Consider the following 23,155-nt stretch of genomic DNA (forward strand, 5'->3'; position numbering starts at 1 on the left):
CTCATTAAAGTTGTAAAGTAGGTATGCTTTTATTCAGTGCTGAGGTGCATGGGGATAGCTCCTCCAAAGTATGCACCCCTCAGTGTCATTTTCCTCTACATTTATCCTCTAAAGTTACACGCCTATACATATTCATGACCTATCCCCGCTTTGTATTCTAATGAGCTAAAAGGTCCTTTGCGCATTCGCAGTGCCCCCCTCTATTCCCCCCCCCCCCCCCCCGTGGTCATGGGCGAGGGTCTCAGGATGAAGTAGGTGAGTCTTCCTCTTGTGAGTAGGGGTCTTCAAGATGAAGTAAACGAGTCTTCCTCTTCTTAAACTTTTCACCTTTGGCACAGTTGGACACCCCAGTAGTCACACAATTAGCTGAAACCAACCATATCTGTAATTCTTCTGTTAACTAGCAAAGATTAAGAACAGGGTGACCTTCCTGCAAAACCTATTGCAGGATGGGCAGGCAAGGAGTATCCCAAGCTAGCAGATGTTTGGGAGGCTCTGTCTCTGAACTAACTGATAAGTAGAAGGATGGTGTGAAATGTTATACTTTAGAAGGCCAGTGTGAAACAATTAACTCATGTTTAGTGGGGCCCCTAAATTCCACAGACTTATAACATAGTTTTCTTTCTACAACTTAAGTTAAGCTAAAAAGTACTTTAACTCTATGTTTTCCAGGCACTAGCGTTTCTTATATCAAGCCCCCTGTATCAAAACAAACAATTACATTTTATTTAATTTTGAGAGTGAACATAAAGGAAGACCATTTGAAATGCTTTCATTCTGATGGAAGGAGAATTCTGCTTGAAGGGAATTGAACAAACTGCAAAAGCCTGTCCTAAAGCTTCTGTGACATTTGAGGATTGTAGACTGCCAAAAGTGCCACCATGATCCTGTCTCCTTTGCAGTTCTCTGGGATAAAATATTTTGTGAACATGAAATCTGGCTTCTCCTGAGGGCTAGCAAAAGCCTATGAACAACTTCATCTTCCAAAAGCAGGATTTAGTAATCACATGCCTTGTGGTGTTATTTGGCATTGGGGCAAATTTCAGACAGTAACTGAAGTTGCATGCACTTTTTAAACTAGTGTACCAGGAGAACTTTCCAGTAACACAGCTTGGTGTGTCTTAAAGGAGCATCTTCTGGGAGCTGAACGACCAACCACTAAAGCATCCTTCCTGTGTACAAAACCTGTAACTACTTATAGACTGTTTAATGTTCTTAACATGCATGTGCAAACTGGGCCTTTCATGTAACAAGTCCTGTTTACTGTTTCAGAACATACAACCTTGTGTCTATAACTTTGCATAGTAACAGTTTCTTCCAGGCCAGATATCAGGGTTTTTTTTTCAGTCGGCAGTGGTTTTGGCTCTCCAGCAGGTTTTTAAATAAAGTCTATATAATTCCCATGCATAAAATACAGAGAGGTGCAGAAGTGAAAAAAAAAACACCAAAAAACTAAAAACCCAACAACAAAAAACCAAACACGCCAGAACTTGTAAAAGCCGTTTACCGGGCCAGGCCGCGGCCTCTGTCAGCGCCAGACCTGCCTGGCGGTGCCCGGGACGGCGTCTCCTTGGTAACGGCGCTGGCGGCGCGGGCGGGGGAACCGCGCACCGCCAATCGGCGCTCTCCAAGATGGCGTCCGCGGGAAGCGTGGCGCGGTGTGGCGGCACGGCCGGGCTGGGAGGCGGGCGGGCGGAGTAGGGCCGCGGCTGAGCTCTGGCGGGCGTTCCGCCTTTCGCGGCGCCTTGCATGGAGGGTAGCGGCAGCCAGCTGGACCCCGGCTTCTCGCAGCAGGACACGCCCCGCCTGATCGTGGAGGATTCGCAGCCTGAGAGCGCGGGCGCAGAGGACGCGGAGCAGGCCTGTCTCGGTGTGCTTGCTCGGCGGCTGCCGGCCCGGCAGAGCCCGAGCCCCGTGCTGGTGAGCGTCCGGAAGGGGGACGGGACGGGGCGGCGCGGCCCGGCTTGGCGTGGCTCTAACGTGATCTGTGCGCCTGCTTTGCAGGAGATCGTCCGCAGTCGTGCCGGCAGCCGGGCACCTGAGGGTGAAGGGGCGGAGCGGCAGCGGCCCGCAGGTAAGAGCTGTAGTCGGGGCTGCGGCGCGCCTTGGGGCTGCAGTCGTACTAACGGCGCTTTGCTTGCAGAGCCGATGGAGAGCGCTGCCCGCCCGGGCGCCGCCGGAACGCGAGGCCGCGTCGCTGAGGAAGTGCCGCCGCCCGGCGGGGAGCGCAGGTGCGGGGGGCGCGAGTTCGGGGGCCGCCATCCCGGGGCGAGGCCGCCGCCTCCAGGGTTTGTCGCCCTGTAAAACTGCTGCCGCGCGCCGCGGGCGGACTTAAACATGGGCTAGGCGGTGGCTACGGCTGCGTTGGGGAGCGTCCGGTGCGGAGCGACCCCGCGGGACAGCGGGCGGCTGTAGGAAGGCGGCCTGGGGAACCCACCGAAGCGATGCGAATGAGTGTGTCTGTTGCAGTGCCGTTGGAAAGGCTGGAGGCGGTGGAGGTGATGGTGAGGATTGTACTACTTCTTCGTGTATAGAAGGTAACTTTTTGGGGCTGTGAATCTCATCAGCCGCCTGTGTTGTTTTTAAGTTCAGCTGCTTCACCAATCTGACTGGGGGCAGTTAAAATCTGGGGTCAGAAAATTGGCATATTTTCTGGAAACTGATCTGTTTGCTTTGGTGTTTAAAAAAACCCCTAAACCTAAACCCCAGTGATTTCATATCATTATTAAGAAAGATCTTGGATACTGGGAATGGCTTAGAAGAGGCATAGATGCATTGTGACTGTTATGAGATGCAGTCTTTTTCATAGCAGACTAAAGAACTGGCATAATGGTTGCTATCATCAAAGGGCTTTGAGACACAGGCTGTATATTACCAGGATTGTTTTCCCATCAGGAAATCCAAATGTGCTGCAGTACCTCTAGGCATTATGTAAGACTGTGCTGAGTAACTGTGGTTTCTGTGTTAATGGCCACTGTCCCTGTTCTGTTACTGTATTTTTAATTAGTACAGCTGATATCAGAGTCTTTATTCATAGTTTTAGCAATAGCCTAAATACACTTTCTAACAAGAAAAGTATATTTTGCCTTGGTAAAGTGATAGATGGCTCTATTTTTTGGTTTTGTATATATATTAGTTATGCATGTTTGGTGTTAGACACAGGCATGTCACAGCTGCAGTTTGGAGCTCTAGAGCTCTCACAGAGCCAGGACTTTGAGAGTGACTTCATGCCCAGTGAAGGAGATGTTAGGCACCAGTTTCACCTTGGAGCTCCTGGACTTGTGAAGAATGATGCTATGGATGGTACGTGAAGATGATCTTAGATGTCCTTTTGTTGCTCTGTCCATTCTTTCTTGTTTCTTTACATTACAGGGGTTATGTTTCTTTGTCAGGAAAAACAGTATTGGTAGTTTTCATTGATAGTAGAAAAGAATTTTGCCTTCTCTTTCCTTTGGAGTAGTTAATTTGTTTTCATTTAGCTGTCCAGGTGTTGTCATTGATTCTTGCACTTCTCTTTCCTAATTTGTTTCCAGAATGTTCAAATAATCTGATACTGAATTCTCTCCCTGCTAAAAACCTCATCCTGTCTTTTTTGTTGCTATCATTGATAGTTCAAAGATGTTTTCTTTTTCCCTGTAAAGCTTGACTTGATATTTGTATAATTTACAGAACTGCACTTTCTTCCCTTTGTATATTAACCAGCTGACCCAAGTAACAATTTTTTTTTTCCTTGCTGTTACTAGAACTGCCTAGGGACAGCACAGAAACTCTCTCCAGCACAGAAGTATGTACTGCTTTGGAAGGCCAGCCAGAGAAGTCTGAAAGGTAGAACAGTGCATGTTCTTTGTAGGTCTCTTGCTGACATTCTGGAAATTGATTTGTGTTCTTTTTTTTTTTCCTTTTCCTCCCTAGGTTTGTAGATGTAGAGGGTTCAGGCTCCAAGGCAAAAGAGAAAAGTGAAGGGAAAGATGAAGTACTGATGAGACACACAAAGATACCAAAAGGTTTATTTTTCAGGGAGAGTGCAGTGGATAATAAAATATACTAATAATTTTCTTAAAGTTAAATGAGTGGGTTATATTAAAAATAATAATTCAGTTTAAGTCACAGAAGTTATTTCAAGCTAACTTAATCACTGCAGCATGAGCTTTGGCCTCACAGGGGAAATTTCAAAGCTAAGTGGTGGCTATACCTGGATGCTTTTGAGTATTTACTATTGTAAGCTTTTTAGTTTTAATTATTTTTAAATGTGACATTTTAGTTTGTTGAAAACTCTCTGTAGCTCTTTTATGCTAGATAGAGTAATATTTAGCTCATCTTGTATTTTCATATTTCATCACAAAATAATATTAAAAAGGAGGTGAAATGAAATTCCTAGAATGCACATTGAATGGAAGTCAGCAGAACAATCTGTGTTCCGTTTAAATATCACTTAGGTTGGTAGAAAACGAAAAACAACAGTTCTGAAGATGTAACATTTATTTGGTCAGGAGAAAGAGGTCAGTTTTCCTGTTTATCTTTTTTGGTTTTGTTTTTTTGATTCTGTAGCATACACAAGTGAATGCCTTTTATGTGTGCAGATAAATTTTCCTTACAATGTTGCAGTATTAATTCATACTTTGAATTTCTCAGGTCAGTGACTGTGTCTTGCATTTCCAGAACTCTGGAGGAAGCAGAACAATGTACCAGGAAACAACTGCCTGCCTGTGACCCCGCTAAAACTGAGAAATTGCTTGATTCTGGTCACCAGGAGTTGAATATCTTGTCAAGTCAGGAAGAGATGTTTCCTGAGAATAATGCAACAGGTAACAATAGACAAGCAGAGCCAAAATGTCCATCCTGGAGATCATTATAATCATCATCCCTACTTGATCTTTTTAGGTATGCAATGTTTTAGGGTGCAGAGTGCCGTGAGTATTTTTCACATAATTTCTGCTAAAATTAAGACTGTTTTGGAAATGAAATGCCACAGCTATGGAGCAATGTCTAAATGTCACTTTTTGTTAGAACAGTTACACTGGCTTGTTTAATACACTTGATTTTCTTTCTTTCTGTGCCCCTTGAAGAACAAAAAAAAAAAAAAAAATACCCATTTTACCCTATTCTGAAACTGGCAATAATAATGCTCACCCTTTGTAGTGACACCATGTAAAGTGTAGTAAGTAGTTCAGGAAAATACTGTAGACTTTCTTATGTTGGGTAACTTTGGCAAAACATTCCACTGTACTCCCCTGAACTGGCTTTCCTCTTTGGGATAGGACAGGATCCTGCAATCAGAATCTTTGTACTGTAATTTTAGTCAGCCTTATTTGTCACCTAGGTTACTGTTCCTTCTCTTAATGTTCCTGTAAGAGAAAAGATTACATGAAATAGCATAAGAGGATCTGTCATTACTATATGTCTTGCTAGGAGAATGTCTGTGTCTCGTTTTAGTATCTGAAAGCTTAAGAAGGGTTCTTAACAATCTTAATAGTGAAAGGCCTAGAAAATGAAGTTTTGAATGGCAACTTTGTCACACTTTATAAAGCATGAGCTAAATTAAGTCTCACTTTATACTTTTTGTTTGCTTTTAATTTGTCCCAGCTTTGTCTACCAGTATGATCTTGTGCATGAAACCTGTGTCCAGAAGGTTCAGTAACCCCCTGCTCACACTGAGTCAGTGGTCAATGCAAGGTGTCTTTTCTTGTAAGAACCTTGCCTGTATTTGTATTCTACTGCTGGATCAAATGTGCTGATATTGGAGCCACTGGGGAGTTTTATTTTAAAATTCTCAAGTAGGAAAACTTGTACTGTCCCATCTGATAAAAATCTATTCTACGAGTACAAACTTAACTTTTTCATCTTAACTGTATTATGCTCACATTTCACATACTGAACTTTCATGTGCAGTCTTTCTCCAGCTCTGTGTGAAAATCAGCTTGTCCTTGCCCACCTGAGAAGTAACCTTGCAGTAGTGTGAATATTGTTCTCAAGAGTTTTCTGATCGACTTGGTTGTTGACCAGATTTCTAACCTTGCTTCCTTTTTTTAACAACTGCTGTAGGGAGTGGCTGCCCGATAACCAGGCTGGAAGAGGGAAGTTCCCTGGCATGCACCCCTGCCCGCAGTCTGCAACTTCTGCAGCTGTCTGGACAGGGTTCCCTTGCACAGGAGAGTCATTTCACGTAAGGAGAAGATACATAAACTACTGCAATAGCTTAATTTTAGTAGTACCTTTCCACTATTTAAGGACTTGTGCTTGATTTTAAGCAATTAATGTTTTAATTTTGCGCTAATGAGAAAAGTCTGGCTTTATTTTGCGATGAAATGAAATAATGATGTGGTCAATGCCATTTCTTAAATCCCCTGCTAGTAAACACCTCCTTTTATGAGAAGACTGCTATTCATAGAATCATAGAATAGTTAGGGTTGGAAAGGACCTTAAGATCATCTAATTCCAAACTCTCTGCCATGGGTAGAGACACCTCACACTAAACCATGCCACCCAAGGCTCTGTCCAACCTGGCCTTGAACACCACCAGGATGGAGCATTCACAACTTCCTTGGGCAACCCATTCCAGTGCCTCACTACCCTTACACTAAAGATTTCTTCCTTATATCCAATCTAAACTTCACCTGTTTAAGTTTTAATCTGTTACCCCTTGTCCTATCACTACAGTCCCTAATGAACAGTCCCTCCCCAGCATCCTTGTAGGCGCCCTTCAGATACTGGAAGGCTGCTATGAGGTCTCCATGCAGCCTTCTCTTCTCCAGGCTAAACAGCCCCAACTTTCTCAGCCTGTCTTCATACGGGAGGTGCTTTAGTCCCCTGATCATCCTCGTGGCTCTCCTCTGGACTTATTCCAACAGTTCCATGTCCTTTTTATATTGAAGACACCAGAACTGTACACAATACTGCAAGTGGTGAGGTCTCATGAGAGCAGAGTAGAGGGGCAGGATCACCTCCTTCGACCTGCTATTGTGGCAAGCTGGAGCTACGTTTGGGGGAAAGTTAATGCGTTTTGTAGTGATGCATGCTGGTCTTTTCCATGTTCCCTTTTCTTGGTCTGCAGTGGCTTTTCAGGTCTAGTTGTTCCTCCTCCTGTTGCCTTTGGATCCAGTGCTCTTGTCCCCAGCAGTCCTACTGAACAGGAGCAAGCAAAAGGTAAAATTTTCTGCATACTAGTCTGTGGCTGTGTTTTGTGCTCCGTGGTTTAGTCTGAGCATGCAGCCTTTTCAAAACCTGTTAAAATTGTGTTTAAAGAGTACAGCAGGGTTGAGAAACTGAAAGAGGTGATGGAGATCTGTATTTGTGACTCAGATGCTAACATGCTGTTGCTATTTCCTCCAGAGCTGTTGTAATAAAGTTAGTACTGTTGGCCAGCTCCTCTTCACTTGAAAGATGGGAAATACTTTGTATGGGATGAAGATTGCTGCTTGCAATTGTCCTTTCTTAGGGACAAGCCATTCTTGCTACAGGCAGATATCTGTATTAAGTATATACTGTTAGGGCAATAGAGAAGACAGAGGAGGACTGCATCATTAGAGTTATTTTACCTGAACTTGGATGACCTGAACAATATTTTTGAAAATTTTCATATGTTATATGTGTGCATTCTAGAATGCCATGCCAGAAGATGGGGTGTTCTATAGGATACCTTGGTTCTTAAACATTTTCTCTAATACCCGGTTGCCATCAGGCACAAGGTACCCATCAATGCAGACTTTTAGTGTGGTATAAAATCACCATTCCTTTCTGTGAGATTCCTGCCACAGAATGTCAAATGCTTTTAGAATAGATGTTTTTTTAGCCAGGCTCTGAATTTGGTATCATTTTTACTAAAATAGCAAAAGGAGGGGGGGGAACTCCTTAAACCTCAGAGAAATGCTTCTTATAAATTTCAGATACCTTTTTCTAATTGTATAAGTTTTAGACCAGTAGCAAAATAGTTACATGAATTCTTAACCAAACACTTTCTCCCCGCATTAAGTTTAGGGACATGGATGTGTTTGTTGATTTTTATTTTTTTTTGTTTTGTTTGTGTTGGGTTTTTTTTGTTTGGTTTTTTTTTTTTTTTGTTTTGTTTTTTGTTTTGTTTATGTCCCCCCACTCCCAAAGAATTCACCTGGAGAGAAGATTTTAAACTCACTCATTAAAGCATGAGAAAGTGGCATATGCCACTGAAGACAAATCTGTTAATAGAATGCTAGAAACTTTAGGTATAATGCAAGAATTTGCTAGTAATGTATTTTCTGCTCTTTCAAATCAGATGTACAGATGGATATATCTAGCCCTGCAGAAGAAAGGGAGGTGATGCAGAAGAAGAGAGGAGATACGCTAGTGGAGATGGCCATCCCACATATACCACCAGGACCTCCTGTCCTGCCACAGGCTTCAACTCCGGTGTCCCAGAGCGCCCCAGCCTTTTTTCCAGGATCTTTACCCATACCATCACAACCAGAGTTCTCTCATGTAAGGGTTCATGTAGATATCTTTTCTGAGGTTATTGTATGACTGTTGCAGATGTGTGTTTGAGTTGGCCTCTGTGCATCCTTTTTTGTGCCTTTTTTTTGTTTGTTTGTTTGTTTCTCCTCTCTTTGAAAAGGCTGCAGCTTTCTGATGCTGAACTGGGCATCTTTCATCTGAAACCGCATCATAAATTAGACTTTTGCTAGGATAGGCCTTAGCATCATTTGTCATGGAGAAAGTGAAGCAGCTTTGTAATAAAGCATTTGTTTTCTTCTACAAGGCTGTAATTCATGTACTGCATTGTTCAAGTTGCTTATTCTTATTATCTGTTTTTTCCTTTGTGGGTTTTTGTGTTTTGTTTTTGTTTGTTTTTTTTTTAATTCTGGAAGTTATTAATGTTCAAATGGATTTAACAGGCAGTGGCTTTATAGCTTCATACTATGAATTTTATCAACTTAAGGCAGAAAAAAAAAAGGTTGTACTAGAGACCTCAGCAGTTGAAGCAGGACTTCTTAGTTGAAAGCGGCTTTCCAGAAGATCTTTCCAGAGCCCTTGGTTGTTTGATTAAATATAGCTACTAATTTGCCATACTTAACCTATACTTCCTGATTTGGTAGTGAGAGGTGTACCAAGGGTTGTGTCTGACTTTGCTACAGAGGTACTAAAAAGTAATGGGTGGTGATAATTTTTCTCAGTAAGAATGGGGCAGTTATGACTCGTATGAATGAGGGTGGAGGAGAGAGGAGTTTTGTGGTGTTTTTTTGTTGTTCTTGTGGGGTTGGTTGGTTTGTTTGAAGCTGTCATTTTGTGCTGAGCTTGCTTTGCTCCATAATCCAGTATAATGTTGTAGGAATAACAAGCAGTCCTACTTGGGATGCCCTGGTGCTCCATGTCCTACATTTTTCATTTTAGGATATCTTTGTTCCAACTCAGAGCCCAGAGAAGAAGCATGAAGAAAAAGCTGCTGCTTTAACCCTTTTATGCTTACCAGAAGATCTCACTCGACCCACAGATGCTTTGTCAAAGATGTCTGCAGGTGGCACTGCATCTCAGCCTTCTGAGTCCTGTAAGCTGATGCTTTCTGCAAGTGAATGTAGCCAGCCCACAGATACAGATGTCAGTTCAGGTTCTCTTAACACCAGCCAAGACAGCAAAACCACACAGGTAGAAATGATTCCTGAATGCAGGGCCTCAGACTTGAGACTCTGTTCTTTGGAGAATGATGATATAAAACTGAGGCTGGATGCAGGTGATCAAATCCTGTCTGAAAATTGTGAAAAGGCAAAAGAGGAGGATTTACAGACCTCAGGAGAGCCTGTAATGCAGTTAGCCAGTGCAGATGTAGCAGGATATGGGTCATTAGCCCCTACAGCTCATCAGGAGATTGAGTGTGTTTCTGGAAGTCAGGCTGCTGCAGATCAGGCTGGTCTGCCTAAGATTTTGTCATACAGTCGGGGTAGAGAAGCACAGTGTGAGGATTATCCACTGCAGGAGACTTCTGAACATGAGGCAGTTCCTGAGACTCAGTGTGAAGAACAAGAAGAAGAACTGCAAGAAAAAGAGAAGCAAATAAATGAAGATGGGTCCTTGGTTAATATACCGCTCTCTCAGAGGTGTATTCTTGACAGGGAAGTACGGTGTCATGAAGATATGAAAGTGGAATTTTCTGATAGTTCTTGTAAAAATAGCAAAAATTTGCCTGCTGAGGCCCAAGAATTAGAAAAGATGGGACCAGAAAGCTGGGAAAAAGAAACTTCAAAAGGTTGTACTTTTGGCACTGGAGAGGCAAAGAGCATGGATAAATTGTCCTTCAAGACTGCTTCAGAAAACATGCCAAAGCTCAATGAAGTTTTATCTAAGCCTTCTGTAGGGGAGTTACTGGAACAGCACAACAATTTGTTTCCTAAGTTAAAGCATGATGTTCCATCTGAGATGGTGTTGTGTGCCAAGAAACATCCAGGTGGTTCAGAATCAGGACAAAGGACGGGGAGTCAGCCACTACTTCAGGAGAGAGGGGTTGACCTGCTGGTGACTCAGCAGGAGAACCAGGTGCCAGAGAATGCAGAGGACACACTTACGAGAAGGAATCTGGAGCAAGAAGAGCAGGTGCAGCCACAAGAGAAGTCAGCTGCTAAATCCCACAGTCCTTCCAGTGGTAAGTGAATTTAGGTTAGTAGTTCACAGGTACATATTTTGAATAATATCGAGGACAACTGTGTACAATCCTCAGTGTTTTCAGGGAGCACTGATCTTGGATGCATGTTCAACAGCCTCTCTTAAGAGCAGCACTGTAAGTTACTGTGTTACATGCATTAGATGCCTTTACCTTTTTCACCTCTTTCACACCGCTGAAGACAAGAATTGGACAGTAATTCTTGTTCTAACAATGCCTCACTGGTTTGTGGCAGAAATGAAGAGCAACTTTGAAAACTCACAATGTTGTGACCTTGGTAATGCTCTGAGATTTTTCTAACTTTTGTCACCTCCCCCAGCAGCAGCAGCAGCAGTGTCCTCCAGCCCTCGAAGGGAAAGGGCCATGCGTTTCTTTGTTCTTGCCCTCTTGTAGGTCTCCTTAGTTTTGGTTTGTTTTTTGGTTTTTGATTTTTTTTTTTTCCTCAGAGGTGAATTTTCTTTTTTGGAGTGTATAGAGCAGCTCCGAGCCAGAAACTAACACTTACCTCAATATTATTCTAATATAGAATGGCTTTTCACTCACACATAAGCTGTGAGTGAAATACCTGTGGCTCAGCAGGTATTGTAATGATGTGTTGAAATCCCTTTAGCATGCTGTTGTGTTGTTTTACAAGAAACGAGGGATGCTGTATCTGAGTTTTGTGGGGGTTTTACTTCTTAGTTGGCTTTATTTTAAAACATAGCGTTATGTACTGCTCAAATGAGAAAGTAATAGAAAACAAAGTTTTACTAGAGCTTTGTCCTGGGTTGTATGCACTTTTGATATGCAAGTAATCTTTCATTAAATGGCAGGATTCCGAGAGTGAAAGTGTTTTTTCCCCTCTTACGATGACAGTGATTATGAAAGTCGAGTGTTTGAAAACATTAGTTGTCAATAGGTGATGGTTGTCTTTACATCTCTGAATGGACTGGTATGTTATTAGAGGTTTATTTAACTCTTTCCACTGATTTGTGGTAGTTTATGCTCTGTGAATTATCCGAGTCCTTCAGTTAGAGCATAGTGGAAGATCAGGAGAATTGCACAGTGATATTCGAATTAAATGAGACATCTAGCAGGGAAGATGTTTGTGAACCATCTGATAGATTCAGATTGACCACTTTGTGATTCTGATTTGTGGAACTGGTAAAGCTGTGGGCTAGGTAGAATTTCTCTTACCACTCAAAGGTCATGGTGTTGTTCATAGCTCTATAGTCTGTTCTGCAGAGCTTTGTTGAAATGGTAATGTTTTCTATTTTTTCCTTTTGAGACATCAGTGTAAGGTGTACTGCTTAAAAAAACACTTCCTAATACTCAGTCGTCTTTTTCTCTTTATGTACTCAGCTGACAATTGATCTGAATAATTTTCTGTTCTTTGTCAGTGAGGGACACCTGTCTTATTTTCTCTGCCAATTTATGTTTGGAGTTTTTTTGAGAGCTGTACATGTCTTCAAAACTTCTTCCAAACTTCTCTCATCAGTCTCATGAGTCCAGTATTTTTTATTACTGTTTTCTGAACTACATGTTTAATTTTTCCAGTTATGAACTGATCCTTTCTGCCACCTACGGCAGCTTTCGCTGTTTCTTCCTGAAAGCCTTTTGAGCTCATTCTTACATGGTTCCCTCCCCTTTTCTTCAGTTCTTGTGACCTTGAACCGTGCTGACTTCTGGAACATGTGATCCTGTTTGGAAAGGTCAAAATGGCAGATTTCAAAAAGGAGCAAGATGAAGAGCTTTCTTCTTTATGTCTGAACAGCAGTAGGTGAGATGTCTTTGAAGTGCTAGATGGAGACTTGGATGAAAAGGGATTGAGTGTAATACTTATGTGTTTCTAATACCAAATTTGGAGACAAATCTTTCTTTGAGAAAGATAACCATTTAATAGCATGGAACTGACTGCTGAAAAGAAAGTTTAGACACTAAAAATAGGGTGAAGGTATTACATTGTAAGATAAGAATGACAGGTAAATATTGATAGCTGTAGGAGTTAGATTACAGCAAAATGTGGAAAAGAGATTTGAATGCTTATGCAGGTCGTCAGTTTTGGAGAGCTTCCAGCAAAAGCAGATTTCAGGCCAGATTTTGCTATAAGTATCTGTTGACATACTTCAAAACAAAATAAAGCTCAAATTATTTAGAGGGAGTATGGATCCTTGTGGCCAGAGCTATTTAACATCATTAACATCTGAGAACAACTTCTGCCATAGTTACTTTATTTTGAGTCAAGTATATGTTTATTCATGTAAAAGTTTTGATACCTTCTTTGTTTAGATTTAAAACCTCCATTTTCTCAATAGTAGTCTCAATAGTAGTCACGTGAATTAGTCAGTATTGTTGAGTGTATTAATACCAGTTATCACAGCAATTTAATTGGTGTAACTTTTGCACTCATTCTTTGGAATGTGATAGGACCAGTCAGATGTTCGGGAGCTTTATTGTTTTTGCGTTCTTTGACATCCCATAACTAGTGACCATCTCTTTCAGAATGTTATAACAAACTGCTTTGTTGTTGAGTGTGAAAGCAGAGTGTTTCCGCTGGCCAGAAATGCAGTGATTTAAATTTAGTGCATTCTCTAACAGTAGTCTGTGCTAAGCAAGTAACACGCTGGAGGCAATTTGGTGGGTTGTTTTGTAGATCAAGACAGTTGCATCATCAATTTCAGATTTAAGTTCTTGTGGTATTTAGATGTGTCTGATAGGGAAATAATGATAGTTAGGGAAATAATGATAGTTAGGGAAATAATGATAGTTAGGGAAAGCTTTGAATATTGTTTGTAAGTTGTGCAATCGAATCATGCTATATTTTTCATATTGGGGGCAGTAGGTAAGATTCAGTGACAGATTTTGGAGATGGTACAAAAAATCTGAATCATCAGGCTTTGATATACTCTGTGGACCAAGAAGACGAGCTTCTTTATTAATGTTAGATTAGGCTGTTTCCATTTTCCGTGAGGTTTTTTTTGCTGCTGTCAGGATGGGTTTTCTTCAGTCTTCCCTGTTCAGTGGTTTGCAATAGGTCATTGTGTCTTCGTGATAACTGAAAATCACGGTCTCTCTGAATTGAGATAATACAACAGGCAGAAGAACTGCCTGTTATACTGCATCAATCTAGCTTGGTATTCAAATTCCTCCAATGGCATATGGATGAGATATAAGGGCAAAAAGGCAGTGTTCAGATACTTCTGAAGAAGTCTGTCTTTCATCATCAAGAAAATTATGGTTTGCGAACATGCTTAAGTGATGTCTCTGGTTGTGGGGTTTTCTGTTTGCTAAGGCACATGGACAATATGGGGGTGATTGGCAACAGCCAACATGGCTTCATGAAGGGCAAATCGTGCCTGGCAAATTTGTTGGCCTTCTATAGTGGGGCCACAGCGTGGTGTATAGGGGAATAGTGACTGCGTCATCTACCTGGACTTGTGCAAGGCATTTAACACTGTCCTGCATGGCATCCTAGTCTCTAAACTGGAGAGGCATGGATTTGATAAATTGACCATTCAGTGGATAAGGAATTTGCTGAATGGTTGTAGTCAGAGTTGGGATCAACTGCTCAATGTCTGAGCAGAGGGCAGTGACGAGTGGTGTTCTTCAGGGGCTGGCATTGGGACTGCACACTTTAACGTCTTTGTCAGCGATATGGATGGTGGATTCGAGCACCCTCAGCAAGTTTGCTGCTGACACCAAGCTGTGTGGTGCAGTGACATGCTGGAGGGAAGGGATGGGATCCAGAGGGACCTGCACAGGCTGGAGAGGTGGGATCATGCAAACCTCATGGAGTTCAACAAGGCCAAGTGCAAGGTCCTGCCCCTGGGTTGGGGCAATCCTCAGGACAAACATAGGCTGGGGGAGACTAGATGGAGCAGCCCTGAGAAGGACTTGCAGTGTTGGCTGACAAGAAGCTCCCCATGACCCGTCTTCAGTGTGTGCTTGAACTTAGAAGCCACCCATGTGCTGGGCTGCATTACCCAAGGTGAGAAGAGCTTTAAAGCATCTCTCTTCTCTTAAAGCAGCTTTGTTCTCATAATAGTTATTTCCAGCTGTAGTCTAATCCCTCACCAAGAGATTATGAAGCATACATCAGGAAGCATAAACTTTGGATAAGGACTAAAAGGATCTTGGAGAAGTCTAACTAATAGGAGTAGAAACTGGATGGTGAGGTTTGAGGGGGGTTCTTTTTGTTTTTAAAGTTACCTTGAATAAGAGGTTAACTGTTTAGTTACTCTATTAAAAATGTTAAAAGGCTGGAACATGATAGAACATGGGGATATGGAAAACAAGTTTACTTATTGAAGTCTGTTTCTAGGACTCTGGAGCTTATAGAAGTTATGGTTGTTTGTGAAATCTTTTTTGTAGAGTGTACAATTTGGTATGTATAAAATGTTATTCAAAAAGTTAACTTTACTGGTAATATAAAATAAAGAAGAAACAGATAAGCAGTTCTGTTAACATAGTTATGATAGAGTTTAAGCATATGAAGTTAAATAAGAAGTTTTAATATTTTTATAGTTGCCATCTGCACTGCGCTAGAAACTTCCAACTCTCCCTGTGAAAGTTTCGCCCAAGCAAATTAAATTTTTTATACCTTAGAATTAGCAAACTTGAGAGAAACAAAGTGGGCTGAAAAGACAGTCTTTGGACACTGGAAGATAAAAGGGATCATCACAAGGGGTGATGGTCTTAAGGACATAAGAAAAGTTTGTAGAGAGAATCCACTTTTTTCATTGTTACTACAGTTGATGCAGCTGTGTGAAAGCAATAGAACTTTAAGGCATACACATTTTTTCAGGTTCCGTGAGTGTGAAGCTTGTTTGTTTTCTCCAGTAGTAGCTGTTGGTTTGCTAACTAGATTATCTCTTCTTAAAATGCAGACTGATCATTTAATAAATTCTTTTGATCATTTGTTATTAGCCTGCCAAATGGAATTTGTAGGCTAGAAGGGATTGTGGTAGCTGAATCAACCAAATTTAGTGGAGTTTCTGAAGGCTGCAGTTTTTAAATAAAGCACTTTTAAGGTAAGTAGAGATCTGCTATAGGTCATGATGTGATAGGCATTCATAAGCTGTTTGTGGGAATGGTAGTCGGCCTTTTGGTATGTGGTGTCCCCACAAAGCGTGAGTACCATTACACTATGAAATACCCACCCGCTGCAAAAGTACACTGAAGTCCTTAGGTCAGTCTCAAGGATGTTGCAATTGCTGAATCATATTTTTAAAACCTGTGGCAGCTGATGGCTTTCAGAGTTTTCAGATGGACAGCAGTGAGCTTTTCAGTGGTTTGTTTTTTTCTTGTGAGGGGATTATGTCTTTGTCATGTATTTCTGGCTTCATGTGCCACAAGGTAGCTGTGTAAATCACATGTCAGTGTCTTGTGTAACTGAAGAATGTTGCACTGCATCTGGCTATAACTAAAAGTTGTTATCTGAATGTCTAGTGTTAGCTCAAATTTAAGGACTTGAATTTGTGTTCTATGTCCTTAAGTAACAATTTTCCAATACTGTTTAGTTTGGGGTTTGCTTTGTGGCCTTTTTTTTTGTTTTGTTTCTTTTTTTGTGTTGGTTTTTTTTTTTGGGGGGGGAGGTGTTTTTTGATTTTTGTTTGTTTTTAATACATGCTTCTTAAAATTCAGGAATTCTGCGGATTGTGACTTGGATTATTTGAGAAATAGCTTGATGAAATTCAAAGAACAAGCACAGTTTTAGGGAAAAGGAAGGATAGTGAGAAAGATGATGAAAACCTGTTTTGACCTCAGTGTGGGAGGAAGGGTTATTCTGTTAGTTTTGTTAAGCACTTATATGCAATTTGGAAAGAATGCAGCATGCAAATTTCATTTCAATATATGATGTTGAAGGTTTGCAAATAAGTGGCATGGGGTGAGGCAGAAGGAGGGAGCATTTTTCCGTGATGGAAAGGCATCGTTTCCTTGATGGGATAGGCTACTTCACCCAATAGACCCTGCAGACCCTTTATGTTGGAGACTGCACAAGAGGCAGAAGTACTGGAGAGGACAGGAGGATGGGGCCAGCGCTTCTGGTGGCAGCTGGCAGCTAGTTACGGAGCTGCAGTATCTGTTACTTCTCTTAAAGGTTACTTTCTGGGCAAGTTGCTGCTATCATCCTCTAACCCTTAATTGACTGCTACATTTAGGCCCATAGGTGGCTAGCTGAAGTACATCTGCTGACTTTTTATCCAAGGCTTTTTGATAATAAAGCATCATTCTTTATAAGTTTCAAATTACTAATTCAGGCAATACATAGCTCTGCCAATACACTCCTGTCCTAACCTTCATTTCCGTTTCTGGCTTCATCTCACTTTTCTGTGGAAAATCCTGAATGTTTCTGAAGCAAAGCTGCATTCTGCAAAAGTCTGTCTGTGTCAGGATATACATGAGCATGTTCATCTAGCACCTGGGGACAGCTGCACCAAGTTGACTACAGCCCACGTTTTCACCGAGAGATTTTCCACACAAAACGTGAAGATCAATTAGAGCAGCTGTCCTGAAACCAGTAACTGTTGAGGGCAGCTTTGTACAGGGCAGCACCAGGTTATACTTTTCCCCATTTCCACAGCACAGTGAACCTGTGCTTTTGGTATTTTAACCAAAGTAGTCCCCTGCAATTACTAATCCTGGCATGCACTGTCTTTTAGGAAGTCCATTTCATTTTACTTTGCCAAAGGAGGGTGATGTCATTCAGCCCTTGACCAGCATAACACCACCACTTATTGGCCAGCTTAAAATGGGACCCAGAAGACACAGCACACCAATTGGTGAGTTTGACCTGTCCTGCTCTGTTCTGCAGGAAAAGCCTGTTTGGAAGCTTTTGATTCTTGATGCAGGATCTGATGGGATAACTCAAACCTATCTTGGCAAAAAACATACATTTTTTTGGGGAAGGCTCATCCCTTCTCCACACTTTCCTTGTTGTAATCTTGGCCTCTAGCAAAGGTGTTTGCTCCCTGAGTATGGGGTGGTATAGGACATGTATTTCTTGCACTCATTTTGTTCTTGCATACAACTCTATTAAAGAGCGCAGAAGACCCCGCAGAAGTAGTGAAGAAGCTTACGCTAAAGTACTGTTCCTAGTATTCATCATCTTTCAGCAGGACTTACTCTGCTAGGTTCATGAAACAACACCCTGCATTTGCTGGATGAAAGGAAATGTGTATTTATGCTTGGGTAATAGTATCCTTTGCGTGCTAAGGATGACACCTGTGTTACAGAACTTTCACGCTTAAGAACTCTAGATAGAAATTCCCACTACTGCACTACTGCTGATGCATGCGATGAAGCATATGCAGAGTAGAACTGCGACCTGAATCCCATCAGTGTGAATGACAGTAGCTGGTTTTTGGTTTACTTTTTTTTGGTTTTCCTGTTTGCAGTGGATGATATTTGCCCAGACAGCACTATGGCAACTAGTGATGTTACAGCAGAGGAGACCAACAACGTCACTGTGGAAAGTGCAGTGGTATCAACAGATGTGTCAGAAATGTGCGACAAAGGAGATTCTTGTGTGGTTCCTGAGGCTGATGCAAAACTCTCACTGCGAATGAACCTTGTTACGCCTGTGAATGATGGAAGCGAGGAGTCCCTGCCATTCAGCTTGGAAAGTAAGAGGATGACACCTTGAAACATACTGTCCTACTAATCTCAGCCTTAATGCAAAACTGCTTTATGGCATTCCCCAAAACAGTCTCTGAGTGTCTATAATTTTTTTTATTTTTCTTTTTGGGCAGTGTCACTTAAATTTGTTTCTCTGTTTCTGCAATGCTCTAAGCAAGGATGGAGTGAGAGGAGAGGCCTCTGTTGTGAGGAAAGGTATTTTCAGCAGACTAAAAATTGTGATGTGTAGTGGCAGTGTCACAGGACAGGAACTGGAGTTCAATTATATTGGGAGGAGTAAATTCTAAAAGTACAATCTGGACAAAAAAGTTAGTATTTTGATCAGACCAGTGACATTCAGTCTAATAGTCTAAAACTTGTAGAAACTCAGGTGTGTGATGAGAAGTTGGGCAGGGAGGCCTGGGCACTCTTTGTCCAGTGTTACTCAACCTCTCTCTTTGCTGAGTGTAAAGGGCTGGAAAGGGGCAGGAGAGTCTGTTCAGCTGACACCAAAATCATCCTTCGCTTCCTTCTTGTTTCAGAGCCTGCAGCCAGTGACAGGAAAAATGAAGCCTCTGCTGCTGCTGGGGCTGCTGCCAGGTAACTGTGCTTGTTGCTGTGCAGAGTTAATGTGAAGGTCTGGATAGGTCCTTTTTCCACTCATGGCCAGCAGCAGGGAGGAAAAAAAGTTAACAAGAGGCACAGAAGCAGGGACGCTTTGAGCGGTAGCTGTGCCGTTAACTCTTCAGCTCTTGCAGTAGGTTTGAAGTACATGGGCAAAGTCGGTGCCCCACCTGCTCTTTCTCTACAGTCCTTGTGCTTCCTACTAATGTCAGCATTTTGCCTCCTGATTGTAGGCAAAGCAGAAATTCAGGTCTTGGGCAGTCTGGAATGCAAGTCTGCCCTATGCACCTCTTAAATTTCCAATACATGGTTTTCTGCTTTATTTCCTGCAATTTTCTGCAAAGGATCTCTGAGGAGTTCTGAAAGGGAATTCTCTTTTTGATATGAAGCTGATAGAAACATAACTGATAAACTGAAATCACAGTTTAACGTGTTGCCCCAAACAGAAGTTACTCCCTTGGTCTTTTGATTTGTACATATATATCTTATCTCACATTTAATGCCTAGCATTGCTTGATTTTAGCTTTTGGGGTGTATAGTTTGTAAGTGCTAATTAGTATCTGAGTCAGAAGATAGTGACCTGTACATTGGTTTGAAGCAGTGAGAAAACTTTGAAATAAACTCAGTATCTCTTCTCACAAGGTTGCATGCTGGACATTAGTCATGCATCAGCGCCGAGGATGTGGCTGTCATTCCTTGCTGTTTGCGGATGGGTTGTCTTTATTAGGTATAGGTTGAACTTGATCTCTCCATCTGCTTTATGACTGTCATTCTCAATATTTCTGCGGTGTTGTGAAAATCCTGAGAGTAAGCCATAAATGGTCTATGTTCCCTGGTGGGTACCAAAGATAGTAGATGGTGAAACTCCTGATGGCTCTGCGGTTTTACACACTGTGTTTTCTGGAATTGGTATCACTGATCTTAGCTGTTAAGGTGTCTGCAGAAGTGGCAGAAGTGCTTATACAATTGCAGCTTGACCTTTTGAGACTTATCATCTTGTGCATTCTGTGGTTCTATAAATCAGCAAGCTCACTACCAGTTGTTGCTTTCCCTAGGGGTTAGAGAACTCTCATTTTGCTGTATAAGGGATTTTTCTCACTCCCTGATGTTTTTTCTTTTTTTGTTTTTTTTCTGTCTGCACTGCTAGCTTCCAGAAAACATCATCTGTGTTTAGTCGTGTCTGTGAAGTTCGTCGAGAGGATGAGGCCAGAAGTCATGGTTTTTCCACTTCTCCGCTTAGGTAACTCCTCACAGTCTTTGCCTGCCAGTCCTGGCTGGATTTGTATGCATAAGTGCATTTTCTACATTAAAGAAATTGCACTAAGTCATTGTCTTCGGGTGACTTAGAAGGTTGGGAACACCAGGGTATTATAAGTACTGTGTTTGTATCTCAAATAGCGATCAGGCCCTTTTTACTGAGCAGCGTTGTGATTACAGCTGGCCAATATGCTTCAGGAAAGTCTGGGGCTTGAGAGAACTGAAATTATGTTTAGAGCTGTTTAAAAGCCTCTTCTTTCTCTTGTTCCAAGATCTCCTGACCTGTGGTGTTTGTTACTGTTCCTGCTATTGTCTCCCTTAAAAGTCCATCAAATTTTGCTGTTTCCAGTTGCTTTGAAAAGCACTTTATTGCTGCATATCTTATGGTGATAAGGGTGCTGGCTGGAGGACCAGGTGTAGAAATCTGCTTCTTCAGTGTTTTCCATTCTGTCTTTTGATAGAATTCTATCTTTTTTTTTCATTCCATCTATTCCATTTTTTCTTTTTTTTTTTTTTTAAGATCTTGGTCAACAGAGAAGGAGTAACCTTTATTTCAAGAGCATTGAACAGTTATACTGAAGGCCATTCCATGTAGTACTTGATAACACTACATAGGGAACACAAATTCTAGTGAAAACATTAGATGGCATTTTTGTTTATGCTCCTGCCTCTTCCTGCTAGGTATAATTACCAGTTTCAAGCCAATGATGTGCTGAAGCAGACTGTAGCAACTTGCAAGATAGCATGATGCCCAGAGAAGTATGCTGTATAGTTGGTGCCTGAAGTGTGGATGGAGTGTAGATTGCTTTATTAGTGTTTGGAAAAGCACCTAATTCTCTACAGGTGTCAGCCATTCTTCTAGCTGCTATGTGAATCACTTGAGAGATGCTGAAAGGTTATTTTATAATTTGAGACTCCCTGAGTTCTGTGCAGTCTTAAGAAGCAGTTGAGTGACTGCCAGGGCACTGCGGGCTTTGGTGGTGTTTGGAGTATTTTTAAATTTTTTTAGAGTGACATCATATTGGTTTTCTTTTTTTAATCATAATTTTGGTCTGTGTATGACTGGTTTGCAGGGGGAATCTGTTCAGTTTTCCTGGCACTCAAGAAGATGCTGAATTACAAAACAATCCAAGTGGTTGGCAGTACCAGCAACACAAAGAAGGTGACAGTGCTGGACAGATCCAAATTTCTCAGAGGATGCAGCAGAACTGCTATCAACAGCCTTCTGATGCAGAGGATGGAGAATCTGTGGAGACTGGTATCGTAAGCACTGAGACAGAAGAAGAGAGGAGGATGCAGAAGAAACCAAGTAAAGCTGTTAAAATTGATGAAAGCCAAGAGAGGTGGGCAAACACCAGGAATAAAGGGATTCAGACTACAGCGGACTGTCTTGTTACCCCAACAACCGTTACAGCAGCAACGCAGACATCAGAAGAAATCTATAGGCAGGTGGAAGTGGGAACCAGTATGTCTGGGCAAAGACCTGGACAACGAGATGCAAAAGTCCAAACTGAGGAGAGTGGGGAAAAGATTCTGAATGCCTCTGGAGAGGACACGGACTCTCTGCACAGTCAGGTGCGATGAAGGCTGCCTGTATTTAATTTTACTGCTTTAGAACAGTTAAGTATCCCTTCAGCCAGTAAATTCACTGCGAGTAGGTTCTCTGTTGAAAAAATCCAAAAGACCACTTTAAAATGTTAATGTTGCAGGCTTTCTTGCATCAGCTGTACACAACTGCTAAGCTGGCAATATTCAGTGGGCAGCGTAAGTTTGGGAAGTAAATATCTCCATATTTATTTTCTGGAAAAATAAGACAAGTTTTGGTCGGTTGGTTGTTTTTTGGGTGGCGTGGGTGTTGTGTCCAGATGTAGTTAACACTGTAAAGAAAATGGTCACTTTTTGTTGGATGGAGATGAGAGTTGCAGGAAATTTTGAATAAAGGGTTTGATGCTTTCTGTTTTGCACCAGCCAACTTCGGACAGCTTGCTCTCCCTCTCCATCCAGTGCCAGTGGATAAACACACAAGGGGAGAGCTCCTCCAGAGGAATGTTCCAACAAGATAAATAACTTTGAATTAGTACGTCAGAAAGTATTGCATTTCCAAAAGAACCCTGCTTTGCAGTTAGAACTGCAGAGTATATTTTCTTGTGAACACAAAGACTATATAAAAAAAAAATAAATCTCTAAACTTGAGTTAAGAATAGTGCATCCTCTGGGAAACGGGAGATCAACAGGGCCATAAGTACGCAATGCAACATCAATGTGGTATGTCTGAGAGACCACTGAATAAAAGAGTATCAGAAGCCATGCTAAGCAGATTTTCTGTTTCCTCCTTGGGTTGCTTTGATTCCCTTCCTCTATCCATCAGCAAATCAGGAAAATGTGTTCAGTTCTCCCTTGTTTGAGGTTTCTTGTGTTATTGCATCTAATTTGTAACAAGATGGCGAAAGGTTCTGTATCTCAGTACTTGAATAGGGTATGAAGGAACTGTACTGCACAGATAGTTCTACCCAGAAATTATGAGCTTTTCATTGTGGTCTGATTTTGGTTTGTTATTTATTTTGTTCTGTTTATTACAGGGAGAGGAGGAGTTTAATCTTCTTCATCCACCCAAAGGCCGAGTGCAGCATCGCCACATGCGAACTATTCGAGAAGTACGCACTGTCGTAACGCGAGTTATAACTGATGTTTACTACATAAATGGTGCAGAGGTGGAACGAAAGGTAGTTGAGGTAAGTTCCTGTTTTCAGGGCTAAGTGTAATGTTTTGTTGACTGAAAAAATAATTAAAATGAGAATAATATGTTGTGGCTGCAGAAAATGAGCAGACAAGTCAGCACTGTGATGACGAACTTGTCCACGTTTGCTCATGAAGAACATTTAGCACACGGCCAAAGCTGTGTGTTTGTTGCTCGTGTATTGCATGCCCATTACTGTTTTCTGAAGGTACACTGAGTCTTTTTTCTTCTCAAAGAACTGAACAAAAGACTTTACTATGTGCATCCAGCTGTTCTAAAATTCTTGGGGTTTTGTCAGAATACAGATATTTCAGAATAAT

The 23,155-nt window shown here is 41.7% G+C and overlaps 1 protein-coding gene across 6 annotated transcripts in view; it reads left to right on the top strand.

Moving 5' to 3' along the window:
* Positions 1-1,405: 1,405 nt before the first annotated feature.
* TP53BP1 (tumor protein p53 binding protein 1) overlaps positions 1,406-23,155 on the top strand; it is a 29,822-nt gene continuing 8,072 nt past the window's right edge. For 3 of the 6 annotated variants that reach the window (XR_013957734.1, XM_080626149.1, XM_080626151.1), the window contains exons 1-17: positions 1,406-1,920; positions 2,005-2,074; positions 2,144-2,231; positions 2,470-2,504; positions 3,157-3,303; positions 3,744-3,825; positions 4,660-4,805; positions 6,043-6,163; positions 7,052-7,143; positions 8,249-8,451; positions 9,361-10,603; positions 17,263-17,382; positions 17,998-18,225; positions 18,760-18,817; positions 19,989-20,081; positions 21,172-21,673; positions 22,678-22,830. Coding sequence is in view for 5 of the 6 variants with exons in the window: in XM_080626149.1 (XP_080482275.1) it covers positions 1,750-1,920; positions 2,005-2,074; positions 2,144-2,231; positions 2,470-2,504; positions 3,157-3,303; positions 3,744-3,825; positions 4,660-4,805; positions 6,043-6,163; positions 7,052-7,143; positions 8,249-8,451; positions 9,361-10,603; positions 17,263-17,382; positions 17,998-18,225; positions 18,760-18,817; positions 19,989-20,081; positions 21,172-21,673; positions 22,678-22,830 (3,552 nt within the window). In the remaining variant the exon portion in view is untranslated. Of the gene's footprint in view, positions 1,921-2,004; positions 2,232-2,469; positions 2,538-3,156; positions 3,304-3,743; positions 3,826-4,659; positions 4,806-6,042; positions 6,164-7,051; positions 7,144-8,248; positions 8,452-9,360; positions 10,604-17,262; positions 17,383-17,997; positions 18,226-18,759; positions 18,818-19,988; positions 20,082-21,171; positions 21,674-22,677; positions 22,831-23,155 lie in introns of all 6 variants that reach the window. The other 3 variants (XM_080626148.1, XM_080626150.1, XM_080626147.1) reach the window with 3 other exon arrangements.

Source organism: Psittacula echo (genome assembly GCF_963264785.1).
Source record: "Psittacula echo genome assembly, chromosome: 10".
NCBI classification, from domain to species: domain Eukaryota; kingdom Metazoa; phylum Chordata; class Aves; order Psittaciformes; family Psittacidae; genus Psittacula; species Psittacula echo.